At 37.0% G+C, this 14564-nt stretch overlaps 2 protein-coding genes across 2 annotated transcripts; one reads left to right on the top strand and one right to left on the bottom strand.

The window, feature by feature from the left end:
• The first annotated feature begins 4292 nt into the window (after positions 1-4292).
• Positions 4293-9309, top strand: prmt1 (protein arginine methyltransferase 1). Its single transcript, XM_056753900.1, has 10 exons — positions 4293-4446; positions 5482-5577; positions 5694-5849; positions 6027-6090; positions 6745-6887; positions 6983-7070; positions 7172-7287; positions 7403-7553; positions 7652-7773; positions 7950-9309. Exons 1-10 carry the CDS (start codon positions 4420-4422, stop codon positions 8031-8033), a joined length of 1047 nt encoding a protein of 348 aa, XP_056609878.1. The 5' UTR covers positions 4293-4419; the 3' UTR covers positions 8034-9309.
• Positions 9310-10566: 1257 nt separating this feature from the next.
• Positions 10567-12483, bottom strand: prl (prolactin). The gene is made up of 5 exons (XM_056753105.1): positions 12445-12483; positions 12190-12311; positions 11777-11884; positions 10892-11074; positions 10567-10752 (listed from the first exon to the last, which is right to left on the bottom strand). Exons 1-5 carry the CDS (start codon positions 12476-12478, stop codon positions 10567-10569), a joined length of 633 nt encoding a protein of 210 aa, XP_056609083.1. The 5' UTR covers positions 12479-12483.
• Positions 12484-14564: the final 2081 nt, after the last annotated feature.

Genomic DNA, 14564 nt, shown 5'->3' with positions numbered 1-14564 from the left:
AAGACCTCCTGTGATTTATAAATGACCTCCCCTCATCAGCAATTCATGTGATGCATTCGCACGGGATGATTTAACTCAAATTTACTGAAATATTTCATGGAGGGGATGGCAAGGCTTTGCGTATAGTTTGTATAGCCTATACTTGTATTGCGTTTAATGATATATGACCGTACCTGTCTGTATTTGAGACCAATGATCACGAACCGGACAAAATATTACCGCGGCCGTGGGTCTCAAATGTTATGAGAGTCTCCATGACAAATAAACAAATAGTAAACAGTAATACCAAAATACTTCAAAAACAGCCTCCATTATTCGCTAACGGTGGATAAAACCCTGAAAAGGAATATATGAGCACACCAAATCACAGACATCCCGATTCGCAAGGGTTTAAGATTACAGACAACTTCTTCAATAAATACAAATGACTAGAGGTCCCCAGGTAATACTAATCTCCTGCGAATAGTGCTCAGGGCACATCAAGCGATCTCTAACAAAGCATACTGACGCACAGTACAAAAATGTTTTCCTCACATAAGATCGATGAGCCTTTCCGATCGGATCCAATATTGAAGGCACAGCACTGCTTTTTAATTTTAAACTCCCCAAAAATCCAGTGTCGACCTGTGGCTTGTCCCGAAGGAATCCTCTGAGAAATTCAATGAACAAATGCTCCATGTTTTTCCCACATGAGCTGGAACATCTTTAAAAATAAACTTTAACTCCGCATTCCTAATATTGGAATCTGAAGGAAGGTTATGCAGCGACTGTATTTTTACACTGCCAGGGATGGCACAATATTTATCTTTAAATCTTTAACGGCAAGTTTGTTTATTGCTTGCTCGCTCTATCTGGTTCGTCGCCACTTGCGCCACTTCAGTTCTGTCATGCTCGAACCAGTGGGCGGGGCTAGAGAAGTAGTCGTTGTTATTTTTCTGTGGAGGTGGTGTTCAACCTATCAATGTCGTCATAGATAGGTGCATTCCAGAACCTGGCATTCTCTGGGCCTGGTGTCAATAACAGATGTAATCTCAGTTACAAGGGCGTTTTTAGTTCTGACACTTACATGATGTTCACGTGAATACGATTCCCTCTGATATAACAAAAGCTTGGGTTAAAATTGTGATTTTAATTCATGCCTGCTTTAAACCAAAGGAGATCATTTCAAAACACCAGTTCAAAACTAACTGGTGAGCATTTAACATTTGCAAGTAAAAAACTTTGTCTTTTGCTTGCCATTTGTTTTACTAGGTTTTTAGTCCATGGTATTTTACATGATTAATTATCGATCTACAGCCTGTTCCAGTATTTTATCCACGGTTATTCAGAGGAAGTTATTGAATAAGTTACAACAGTTTGATTTTAAGCCGAAACATGGCACATATTTGTGTATTTGTGCATGAAAGGAGATGTTAGATTTGTATAACAGGCATAATTCCACAATTTTATGTATTTTATTGATGCTTCCAAAGCCCTTTGATCTTGTAAAACATGACAAACTGTTTTACAAGTTATATGATAGAGGAGTTTCTTAATCTTTAGTGATAATTCTGGCTTTTTGGTAAGCGCATTGTAAAATGGGGTAATCATGTCTGAACCATGTAATGTGATGTAACGAAGCATTTTGTCTCCCTTTCTTTTTAATATTATTATGGAGGATTTATTCAAGCTGCTAAACAGTTTTGGACCAGGTTGTAGGGTGGGTAACATCACTATTAACTATTTGATGTTTTCATACGGTTTGTGGATTTTTTGCCCATTTTTGCCCCAGTGGTGGTCTTCAACAGTTACTGATGACTTCCTCTCAATATGGTGCACTCAATTTTTTCATGGAAGTGCCCCCCTGTAAACCCATTTGAAGAATTGGCACCCCCCCCCCTCCCCACCACCCCATGCTGTACATTGAGGATAGATAAAATAATGTGTAAAAACCTGTATATGACAGATTGATCACAATAGATCAGATTATAAATGTGACAACCCTGCTGATAAAAAAAAGAAACCATCACAGAAATCAATGGTTTCCATTAAAATACCATTGTGAACCATTAGCTTTTTGCATTAAAACCATTAAAACTTTGTAATATTTTGGGGATTACCCCAAAAGCATTAATCTGCCAGATCACGAGAAAGGTGTGCGTATCATTGATTTTAACATGAGTGAGAGTTTATTTGCAGTTTATAATCAGTGTTGGGTGTAACCGTTACTAAGTAATGAGTTACTGTAACTTAATTACTTTAACCTCGAACAAGTAAAGTAAGGGATAGCTCAATTTTTTTCTCTAATTTACAGTTACTTCTGATGAAATTGAACTAAATACTGTGTGTAATATTTGTGTGTGCAAAAGTGAAAATGACATCCAAATTCAAAGTCTAATTTTAAAATCTGTGCTTTAATGTATAATTCTCACATTTGTAAAACTTGGGTCAGTTAATAATACTACTTTTATATAATTTATTTGAGTGAATCAAAATATCAGTTTCATGTCTGTCCTTAACAAATCAAGGTTGATTTATGATATAGAAAGTAAGTAGAAAAAGTAAGTAAATTCGTTTGGATAGAGTAATGTACAGTAATCTAATTACACTATTGAATATGTAATTAGTAACTAGTAATTAATTACCTTTTCAGAGTAACTTACCCAACACTGTTTATAATACAGAAGTGGTGTGGTGTCATTTGACTGTCGAAAATAGTGCTTTACATCTTTTAATAACTGTCAACAGCTTTAAACAGCAGTCAAAGTTCGGAAATATATGAAAAGCCACTTTATTTAGACGCTGCTCCCTTCACGCGCACTCTAAACTCATTGGGAGTGAGAGAGACTTGCGCTTATTCTGAAATAACATACTTATACGATCTACCTGTTTCTTAGGATGATGTAGAGGTAATTGCTGCTGCTTCCTGAGTGGACGTTTGCCTATTTTGTAGATATTAAGCTTCAGCCTAAAAGCCTAAAAAAGGGTTTCGGGGAACTGTCGTGCCCCACCTGCAGGCTTGCCCCCTGGTTGAGAACCACTAGAAAATGATATTAAATATAATGTAAAGAAAATTAACATTATGATTGTTACCAGGGGTGCCGCCAGAAATTCTGGGCCCTATGGAAACCAAAATTTCTGGGCCCCCTACAAATAGGAAAATAAAAAGGGGGTCTGCTCTTCTGGGCCCTAAATCAGCCTGGGCCCTTAGAATCGTCCTAACCTTCCACCCCTTTACGGCGCCCATGATTGTTACAACTAAAGAGAATGGGAAATTGTTATTTCTCGATTTCTCTCTTTCTGGTACTGTCCTTAAAGTATGTGAAGTGCTTTAATACTTAGGACATATAACTGTGGACCTGTCTGATGATAGGGATATTTACAGTCAGTGTATCTTCAGTTTTCTCAAATACTCGTTTACTTTGCATGTTAACCCAGCCTTACATTTCGATTTTGTTTGGATCAAATAATTTCGTATTTAAGAATGATAACTATGCATAGTACCGAAATTAGCTTATTTTAACAATTAACAATCTAGTCCCTCCGAATGACGTATTTTCTGGGCTAACCCGGAAGTAAGCGCCGCGCTGGTTCCCTTGACCGAAAGCTTATGCACTTTTTCCAAATACTTTGTAAAGATCGCAAAAGATAAGCTCTGTGATTTACAACGGTTTATGATGTTTACACGTTTTGTCTATTAAGATAATCTTTACAAATGAAAACCAAATTTGTCGAAATACAATCGGCAGAATTAAAAAGCTCACACATATGCTATGAACAGACTACCCTTAACGTCGCCCGATATCAACGTCACCACCACCAATCCTCTCGACAACTCTTTCAAACTTTATTAAAAATGTGTTCCCTGGAAAGTAATGACTCCGTGAATGAATCCGCATCTACGTTTTACTTTAAGACACGTTTGTCCAAGTTGCATTATTTGTGCGCTTTATATGCGCGATGACGTCTAACGTCCCGGTCACTTTTAGAAACTGTTAGCAGCCGCCTCTTTCATACACAATAAGGCTTTAAAAATCAAAATTATTTATTCGGTGTTTAATGTCATATAATTAAACGTGAAAATATTTAGAGGTTTTGTAACACAGACCTTAATTCGGGCAATTTACCAAAAACCCATTGAAAAAACGCTAACTCACTTCCGGGTTTGCGTACAAAAACACGTCATATTTGAGCGTCCCCATCATTAAACGTTTAACCTGTAATATTTTTGTCCAATGAAAGTCACGTTTCTAAACAGTGGGAAAATGCAGTAAAGTTAAGCCTATAACGGAGTGTTTCATGAGAAGGGCGGGTGCCTTTAAAAACCACATGATTGTGGCCCAATCAGATAATCAAGCAGCACAAAAGAGGCGGGAACAAAACAAGCGTGTTTTACAAGATACGTGCTGCAGTCGTAGCGGAATCTAGTTTATCGTCGAAATGGCGGAGACCACGGACAGAATGGAGGTAAGCTAGCGCACTGTACGGCCATTTGGCCCATGATAGCTCAACCATCCTTTGACGAGTTAAATGAGGAGAATCGTAAGGCGAATTTGTTTCTGATGTCCTGGTTATGAGACGTAAATGCGTTGAACAGATTTGCTTGCTGCGTACGCAGTTATCGTCAGGTGGCAAAAATGTGCGCACAGTCGCAGACTCCACTTGAGCATCCATTTTAGCCTGCCGCTGATAATTCATTCATTCCTGACCACGTGTGTGCTAGTGCTAAACGGCTAAAAAGAAATTAGTTATAAATGTTAGTTTTAACCTTCGGTATTGGGTCTTATTCTCTAAATCATACTAGCTAATGTTAGCTCCATGTTCAGTTTCCACGAGGGTCATTTAAGAAAGCACGCTGGCTGAGTGAAAAGCTAATTGGGATTGAATGGTTTATTGTTAGAGACCGCATGGGACTGAACACCACATCTCACATTCATGGAAATATACTTTTTATTATTTTCTTAGTTGTTTAAGTTTAGCAAACTAAATACGTTTACCTTAATCGATTATTTGCCAAAATACTACCTGCTTAATTTGGCGGTATGGCCAAGTTTTTTCCTCGTGCTACCACATTATAGCCACATGGATGAAAATCAAAAGTTTGAGTCTTTGAGCTGATCTGGTGTTTATTCATGTTGATGTTGTTACGATTTTTATGGCTTATTAAACAAAAGTCTTGCAGACTTTATAACTGGTTTGAGGGCAATACTTTTCTGGGATCTTACAGACCTAAGGAGTGTGAACTTTTTGTTGACCAAAGGTGTTTTTCTGCCACATGTTCGGCCTAGTTTTAACTTGACATTTGTTGTTGTAGGTTTTTATTAGGGTGGTGAATCGTTGGGTGTTAACGAGCAAATTAAAATAAAATGCAAATTAACCATAAAACTGAATATGTAACTTTGTTGGAAGACAGGTTTTAAAAAAAATCTGTAATAACGATTAATTTCGGGCTTCTTTTTTTATTGTGCTCACTTGTCTTTTTCCCTCCCTTTCTCTCTAAAGGTGTCCCAGGGAGAAAGCGCAGTGAAACCTGCAGCAGAAGACATGACATCCAAAGACTACTACTTTGATTCCTATGCACACTTCGGAATTCATGAGGTTTAGCTTTTTTGGATAATAATTGTGCCCAATGAATACTTACAATTTACAATTTTTGTAAAAGCGGTTTGAATTGAGTTCACTTTATAACTATGAAATCACTTTTGTGACCACAGGAAATGCTGAAGGATGAAGTTCGTACTCTGACATATAGAAACTCCATGTTCCATAACAAGCATCTCTTTAAGGATAAGGTGGTACTGGATGTGGGAAGTGGAACTGGGATCCTTTGCATGTTTGCAGCCAAAGCTGGAGCAAAGAAAGTTATTGGGGTGAGTGTGGGCATTATGTGCATGTAAATGTCAGCCCTTTGTCCTAAACTGCAGTTGAGTTTTCAAATGGATAATGGATCGTTTAGTGTGAATGAGGTACCTGCCCATACCCGATCATACTGGGCTTTTGTAATGTTCCCCTGCAACTTGGATTTATTTTGGTCATTTGCTTTACAGATTGAGTGCAGCAGTATATCAGACTATGCCGTGAAGATCGTGAAGGCCAACAAGTTGGATCACAGTAAGAAACTCCTTCCAGACTGTAGTGGGGGGATGGGGTCATTAACACAAGCTTACAAAAACGTTTTATTAGCTGGACTGATTTAGCTTGTCTTTATAGGTATACATCACTATCAAATTAAAAAAATTCCAGATGTTTGACTCGCCCTTAAGGCATCCTAACTGAATGTGTTCTGCTTGACGAGGAATGTAGTCAGTTATAATACCACGTATAATTTTGCTTCCAAGCGGTAGAGTGGGTGTTGACTTTTTGAAGGTCCAAAAACGGCATCCATCGATCAAAGATCTGGTTCACGCGCATTCCAGAGATGGCTGCAGTTATTCATTAACAATCATAATGCTGACAATATGGATATTTAGCTTAAACATGGGTCTTCCGAAGCGAATCAATGCTGGGCCGTGTTGAGCAGGTCTTTAATCGATGGAAGGATGCATTCTTTGGAGCTTCAAAAAGTCAACACCCATTCGCTCCCATTCTACCGCTTGGAAGTAAAATGATATGTGGTATTCTAACTCTCACTGCATTATTCTTCAAAAAACCATACTCAGTTAGGATGCCTAGAGTAAAACATGGGAAATTTTGATTTGATATTAAAGTATCCCCTTCATTTGTTGTTTGGCACGGCATGAACCTTAAACCTCTTTTTCTGTCCAGTTGTTACAATCATTAAAGGAAAGGTGGAGGAGGTTGAGCTTCCGGAGGAGAAAGTAGACATTATCATCTCTGAGTGGATGGGCTATTGTCTGTTCTATGAGTCCATGCTTAACACCGTCATTTATGCAAGGGACAAATGGCTGGTGGGTTTTTGCTAATGTTTTGAAATCTTGGGTGTCTATGTAATCATTCAGTTGTAGTTCTTTTCGTTCATGTTGCCTGGTGACCTCTCTTTCAGAAACCCGATGGTCTGATTTTCCCTGACAGAGCCACGCTCTATGTCACTGCTATCGAGGACCGACAATACAAGGACTACAAAATTCACTGTACGTGTGAACGATTCTTACTACATGCTCAAGGCCTCTGTAGTGTTTTCTGACATGACTATTTGTTTTTCTTCCCCTAATGTATTTTTGTTTTGTTCCAGGGTGGGAGAATGTTTATGGCTTTGATATGTCCTGTATAAAGGAAGTGGCCATTAAGGAGCCACTAGTGGATGTTGTTGACCCCAAACAACTTGTTAGTACTGCCTGCCTCATCAAGGTTAGCTTTCAGTGTTTTATAAATATTTGCAAGGCAATGTTTTGGTGCATGTCAATTAAAGAAGCAATCGTCACATAACCCCCTGCTTTTTCATTAAACCCATTTTTTGCATTAGGAGGTGGACATCTACACCGTGAAGATAGACGACCTGTCCTTTACGTCCCCCTTTTGCCTCCAGGTGAAAAGGAATGACTACATTCATGCTCTGGTAACTTACTTCAACATTGAGTTCACTCGCTGCCACAAGAGGACTGGCTTCTCCACTAGTGAGTCTTTTACTTTTTAGTTCGGTCTTTGCTTGGCTCGCATATTTCATTTGCAGACAAGTCCAGTTGAACAAGAGAATAAACTCGTTTTCTCGTAGGCCCAGAGTCTCCTTACACTCACTGGAAGCAGACTGTGTTCTACCTTGATGACTATCTGACGGTGAAAACCGGAGAGGAGATCTTTGGTACCATCAGCATGAAACCCAATGTCAAGAATAATGTAAGACATGCATATGCATTTTTGATATTTCTACATTTTAGTTTTGTGCTCCTTGTCCAATCAGAGATGTTTTATTAATTTATGCTTACAATTTTCTGCATTTAGGAAAAGGGTTTGTGGTGGTTTACTGCCTTCAAATGGTCCATATTCCTAACCATAATTCATTTGTTTTTCAGAGGGACCTTGACTTTAATGTCGACATTGACTTCAAGGGTCAACTCTGTGAGGTGTCCAAGACATCAGAATACCGAATGCGTTAGATTCCATTTGCGTCCATTTGTGTTTGAGGCAACTCTGAGAGCAGCTGATGTTTGTGGGTGACCAGGACTGTTTTTCCACAACAGGCTGTCTATTTTGTGGAATTGTCTGAGGTGGAGTATTTCTGAGTTCTTGACCATTTTTTAATAAACATTAATTTTTGTATGCTAAGAATGCACCAGTGGTGACTCGCCATGGCAATTTTTTACTGTGCAATTACATTTTTTTTGCACAGTTTTGGCCCTTTTTCCAAATTGTAGATGTGAAATTTGTCTTGGATATGCTCCGGCGGGCTCATGTACACGCATGCACACATACAGCTGCTCTCTTTTGTCTGTCCCAGGTCAGCGTCTGTTGTAAGAAGTGTCTATGATGACATGCTATCCAAGTTCTGTGTATGCAGGTTTTTTCTTCATGTCATAGGAATCACAAATGTCTGCTGTGTCAGTTTCCCTGCTATGCTAACATGTTTTCTGTGTTGGTCACTGTAAGATATATGTAAAGGTGTTTGTTTTTGTAATTCCATCTGTTGAAGCCAGCATCTTGTAGGTAAAACCTATTTTCATGTTTTTTTTTTCTGTGAATAGAAGCCCATTGGTTTATTTGAATGAGCACATATCATTTTGTAGTTCTGATGTGTACATTTGGGTCAGTTGTGGAGAGTATGGAAACTGTTCTTTTAGACCGTCAGTTGAGGACACCTTCATAAATCACTGTTTTTGTCTTTTTTGGAGTAATGTTTTAATTCAGCAAGTGCTTCTGTGTCCTCATCTGTTCCATTTATATAAATGCATTTTTTTTGTACATTAGTGGCAGTGACATGATCATATCTTGTCATGATCATAAAACTGTATTATGGATGAGGAAGCCTAGTAACCTCTTGTATAGGTGATGTTAATGAGCACTGTTTTAAATCTGATGACCTTTTTAATCTCAACTTTTCAATAAATTACTTGTTTGGGTGAAGCTTATCTGCTGCTCTTTTGCACTTAAAACTAAGTTGCTCAGACCCAGATCTACAATTTAACTCCACTTAGAAAATCTTCAGAGTAAAATCTCCCTTTAGGTGAAGGATGTAACTTTTGCTGTTTGAGCAACTTAACATTTTTCCATGTCATTCATTCTTTTTCATGTTTTTGTGTACTATTGTTTATTTCTTTTCAAAAAGGATGTAAGATCACATGTTGTGTTTAGCACGGGTTATTACCAGGCAGGCATTTGTCCACTTGGCAATGTAATTTTATTTTTCTTTTTTGAAATAAAAACAATAAATCTGAATGTTCATTGGTTTTTTTATAAAAATGAACGGGTTGCAGTGCTTGATAGTTTTCGTCCTTTTGTCTGAATAGTGGGAAACCTGTGTGCCCACAATGTTTGGGCAGTGCAGACGAAAAACTGCACTACTGTGTCCTCTGCAGTTGTTGGCTGTTCTATTACCCAATGTCCAGATTTTTTACCATAATGTGCTAAAAACTAGTTCAAATGCAAACTAATTTAAATTATTTACTCCAATATTTGGATTCTAGTCGCACCTGGTGGAGTAAAAAGAGAACCATGTCCATGATATTGTGTATGCACTAATTGCATGTAATGCTCTTTATAGACATGTAACAAAAACTTTAGTTAAACGGCTTCATCAAATAAAGTTAAAGTAGCTTTTCTTAAATTACTTGAACCATATTGAACTGACTTAAAAATAACTAGTTGTACGCAAGTCTGTTCAATACAAAGTTAAATTGACCAAGCTAATTTTATTTGACTTAAAGATTTAAGCCAGCTGTAATTTGGAGAAATGTTTCGATTTGTGTAGTTTCCTAGTTCTATTTCCAACTTGTGTGAAAGCACCCCAAAGAAATAAAACTGCAGTTTTGGGGGACTAATTCATAATTGATGTTGAATAATATAGCCTTATATATTTAGAGTTGTATAAAATAATTTATTACAATAGTTTTGTTGCACTGAGTGTGTGTGCTGCAATGATTGACAAAACTAGGAATAAAATCTGTTATTTAAAGGTGTTCATGATTTGTGTGTCAAATTAGGCATCCAGAAAAACAACATAAATCTGCGTGATAGAAATTTATTGACATTGGCGCAAAAACTAAACACATATTGCATTGCAGAAGTTAAAATGTTAAAATAAACTTGTGAAAGATCCTACATTATATCAATACATCCTCAATAAATACATTTTCAATACCCAATATAAAAATGTCCTATCAATCTATAGTCAAACATTTCAACATAGATGCTTATCTGAGATATTTCTCTGTATATTTTTATTTATTATACAGCATCCCTGAAGGCCTTTCTATATCTAACTCATCTGAATGCCTTTATTTCGTTTTTTTATCTTTAGGGACCAAAAATCTTCATTTCCACTGGCCTGGTTATTTATTCAAGTATATAGGAGCGTTATTCAGATATCTACAGATTAGAAATAAACAGAGGCTTTGGCATGACATGATAAAGAACATTCCAGATGGCTCTTTATAATGGAAAGAGATTGGCAGAGACAGTGCAGCCCCTGTCTCTTTAGCACATCTCAGGTCTCTTAGCTGCCCGGCAGCGAAGAACTTTAAGGAAACTGTCAATTTTGTGCGAGTCCCTGCGGAAGCAGGACAGCAAGAAATGGAAGTTCACAAGCTGAGAGGTCTTATCCTGACCGAGACTGTTTGTGTTAAAAGGTAGATTGGACAGGTCATCTGAAGATGAGCCCATCTGAAGAGAAAGAAAACAGGGACAATAGGAAAGATGAACATCTAGGTAGAAAATCAGATCAGCCTTTTTTTAATAAGATTTTTTATTGTTCAAATTTTGATATTTGATATTGAATGAATATGAATATATTGAGACCCACCTTATGAACGAGATGCTCCAAACCTGTTCCCAGACTTCTGATGCTATCCTGCAGCTCTTGGGTCTTGGTGTTAATAGTGTTGCGTTCTGGGTGTTCCAGGCTGGATGCCTCAGAAGAGAGAAGAGCGAGGGGATCGGACCACGCCAGCAGTAGAGAGCGAGCCAAAGACAACAACTCGTCCTCCTGCAGAAACAATCAAGTAAAGCTTATAAGGATCAATGACGTGACATGTATTTTTTGTGTCCAAATTCATTATTTTCCTAAAAAGAATTTGAATAAATACATGTCATATATCAAATGGATCTACAATATGTCCTTTATAAGAAACCCTTTTCATTTTATTGAAATTCAATAGATTTTTTGAGTTTTGGTGTTTGAAAGACCAAAAATGTCAGGTGGTGCGACCGTCCGAACATACAAACAGAGAACAAAACTGAGAAATAAATGTTAATTTTCTCAATAAAATTCTTAATAAAATATTTTGGCATGATTTTATGTTAAACTTCTTATATATGAGGGGAAAAATACTCAGTGCTAAATACATTAAATGTATATTATTTTAAATTAATATATGGTCGCACCACCTGACATTTTCTTATTTGTCATTGACCCATAAATAAAACCATCTATGCCTTTATATGTAAGATTATAAGATTATCAGTTCAAAACATCAAACATCATTCCCAGTGTTTGCTATATTCACAATGTAAAAGTAATGTTTTTAGCCTGCAGTATTAGCCTACTTTCTATAATTTTTGTATCCTCTGTTGGGTCTGTAATCACAAAAGTGACCACGATATCGCAATAACAAACATGATAAAATGCACTGTTTGTGGACAAGCAGAAATAGAAAGGTAGATGTACTGTATTAAAGTGTGTTTGTACCGGAATTCTTAGGGCTTGATCTTTATCGTTGGGAATTTGGAGGGAGGATGTGTGACACATGGACGGACGCGGCATCATCATCCTTCCAATAGGAGGTAAGTGAGAATCCTGGGAAGAAAACAGACGTGTATGTGTCAGCATCATTATCAAGAGCTAGTCAATAAATAAATAAAATAAAAAATAAAATAAATTCTATGGTATTCAATGGGGGATGAAATCTGTTTGGTTACTGAAATTCTTATGAATATATTCCTTTGTGTTTAGCAGAACAAAGAAATGTGTACAGGTTTGGAACAATCTGTGAGTGAGTAAATGATGACATAAATTTTATTTTCGGGGTGAACTGTCCATTTAATAAATGCATATTTCAATTTATCTGAAATTGCGTATTAAACGGAACATTCGGTACTGACCAGGTCATTGGTGAGAGAAGTGCTGAGGGAGTGAAGCTTGTCTGAAAGCTGAGAGGCTCTTTCCAGTAAATCATTTAAACCAACAGCATTGATGGAGACGAAGACACACATCAAAACAATCACTGAAAAGAAACAATAAAGCAATAAAAATCAAATAGGGAGAAGGAAATAAAACATGAACAGAAAGACATAAATAAATAGTGTAAAACCACTGACAATCTGAATATACACTGCCAATACACAACACACACTTACCTGCAAAGTACAGTTTTGACCCTTGAAGTTCCATTTGGACTTTTTTCTTTTTTCTCTTGCGTTAATCTTCGCTTTCAGCTTTCCTCTCTCGCACTGTCATTCGTTTCCTTGTCATTATATAGTCCCCCTGATTCTTGCATTTGGATATGCAGTCAGTCTTACACTCCAGGTGTGTTTTGTGGCTAAACTAGTTCAATCCTGAATCTAATGAAAAACATTGTTTTGAGGGTTTGGTTAGTCAATAGTGATAAGCTGCTTGACCAGATACACAAGGGCCATGTGAGGTCACTCAGAGGAAGTGCCATTTAAACATATTTTCCATACCAACCAGAGGGTCAAACTGCTTTTAATACAGAGCTCATGTGGTTGTGCTTGATGATCTGTGCAATGTTGGCCTACCTGATACAATTCTAGGAGACAAATGTTTTAAGCCAAAGAAAAGGGGGATGTTAAATCAAGGAGTATTTCTGAACGTGTTTTCAAACTGTAGTAAAAAACCCTTCTCTTTGTTCTATATATTCAGATGTGACATTTTTTAAGTTTGCGTGAGGAATTCCTTTGTCAATACCTGGTCCTAAATACCATTTGTTCAGAACACACATGTAAAGAATGTTTGCTGCAAAGCTCGTATTTCATTTCCCCTTGCTCCAGAAAGTCACACCTCTAGCTCTCCTAGCATTTGAAACCCGAACTAACAATTACCACTATTAATGTTGTTGATTTATTTTTTATTTCATTCACATATTTACACTGTTTGAAAACAAAACAGGACTGAAAGATCATAGCAATTATTTTATACTGTTTCTATTTTAAAAACTTAAAGTTTTAACGAAATGAAACATTTCACACACTGACCAGTAAAACTGACAAACTATAGACCACTGAGTGTTTCACAGATACCTTTAGTCTTCTGTATTAAATAACAAGTAAGCCAATAAATAAATAACCCCTTTCAAATAATTAGCCTACACTAATGTCCCCTGCAGATCTGTTCACTGCATAGGGACAGTCACCCCCACTCGACCCCCAGACCCCCAGTGAAAGAGGCGTGGAACAAATACTTAAGCAAAACTTGAATGAACCTTAGTTTAAAGCTCTAGAATCTAGATCCTGCCAGATCGACCAAGTCACGTCACAACTGCAGAACCAGGCAAGTTTTTCGTCGACATTTCATGCTGATTTAATTAAAAGGACTTTAGTTCGTTGGCGGTGTACATCCATATGAATGTACAAATAAATTGCTTGCTCACCGGACACGATGTTCTCAAGTCCTCAAAGGTCACACTTAAGGGCCCCCGTCAATTAGAAACATATTGAGTATTTTTGTTCAATGAAAAAAAGTGTTTACGGTATTGGGACATTTTTATTGAGTCGTATACAGAATCTTAACGTTTGAACTGATAGCATATGACTTTAGTCTTGACTAGGCTTAGTAGATCAAAAGCTTTAGATATATCTTTAAAAACAATTTATTGTCGTTTTTAATCGATCCAAATGTTACTTTTTTAATTTACTTTAATTCATTATGCTACATTTGGGAGCAATTAACAGATAAACAAAAATGTACGTGTTTTGCAATGAAATGTTTATGAAAGCACTACACGATATTTATAGCCCGATACTTTTTTATGCGAACTTATCTAAACCCTAATAATTTGTTTCTTAAACATGGCTATTTGAAGGATGGGGGGGCTGACCAATGACCCAAGTCGGGACATTTGTAGACGTGACTATGTAGACCTGTACCTAAATATTTTGTATCTCGTTGTTCCTCACGCACATAACGCAATTGTATAATTCAAAAATGAAAATTGTGTCATGAATTACTCCTACTGAGTTGTTCCAAACCTGTATTTATTACAACTGACACTTTTGGGATATCATTGACTACCATAGTAGACAAAAATTAAATGATAATTCATTCTTCAAAATATCTTTTGTGTGTCCCAAAAAGTCAGTTGTTAACAATTTTTCAAATAACTTTCTTTATATTCATCAGAAAAAATACATTTATACAGGTTTGGAACAACTTGAGGTCAGTAGGCTAAATGATGAAAGTATTTTCAATTTTGGGGGATCGTGTATCCCTTTAGTGAACTTACTCGAATACTTTCTGGACA

This window comes from Triplophysa dalaica, chromosome 7 (genome assembly GCF_015846415.1).
Source record: "Triplophysa dalaica isolate WHDGS20190420 chromosome 7, ASM1584641v1, whole genome shotgun sequence".
NCBI classification, from domain to species: domain Eukaryota; kingdom Metazoa; phylum Chordata; class Actinopteri; order Cypriniformes; family Nemacheilidae; genus Triplophysa; species Triplophysa dalaica.
Note: the sequence above shows the minus strand (reverse complement) of the source record. Positions and strands in the feature narration are given on the sequence as shown.

Coding starts and splice junctions, on each gene's coding strand:
- prl (XM_056753105.1), bottom strand. CDS start 12,478: ATGGAACTTCAAGGGTCAAAACTGTACTTTGCAG. Junction 11,885..12,189: donor CTTCTCTCACCAATGACCTG/GTCAGTACCGAA, acceptor TTTTCTTCCCAG/GATTCTCACTTACCTCCTAT. Junction 11,075..11,776: donor ATCAAGCCCTAAGAATTCCG/GTACAAACACAC, acceptor TTGTTTCTGCAG/GAGGACGAGTTGTTGTCTTT.
- prmt1 (XM_056753900.1), top strand. CDS start 4,420: ATGGCGGAGACCACGGACAGAATGGAG. Junction 6,888..6,982: donor ATGCAAGGGACAAATGGCTG/GTGGGTTTTTGC, acceptor CCTCTCTTTCAG/AAACCCGATGGTCTGATTTT. Junction 7,554..7,651: donor GAGGACTGGCTTCTCCACTA/GTGAGTCTTTTA, acceptor GTTTTCTCGTAG/GCCCAGAGTCTCCTTACACT.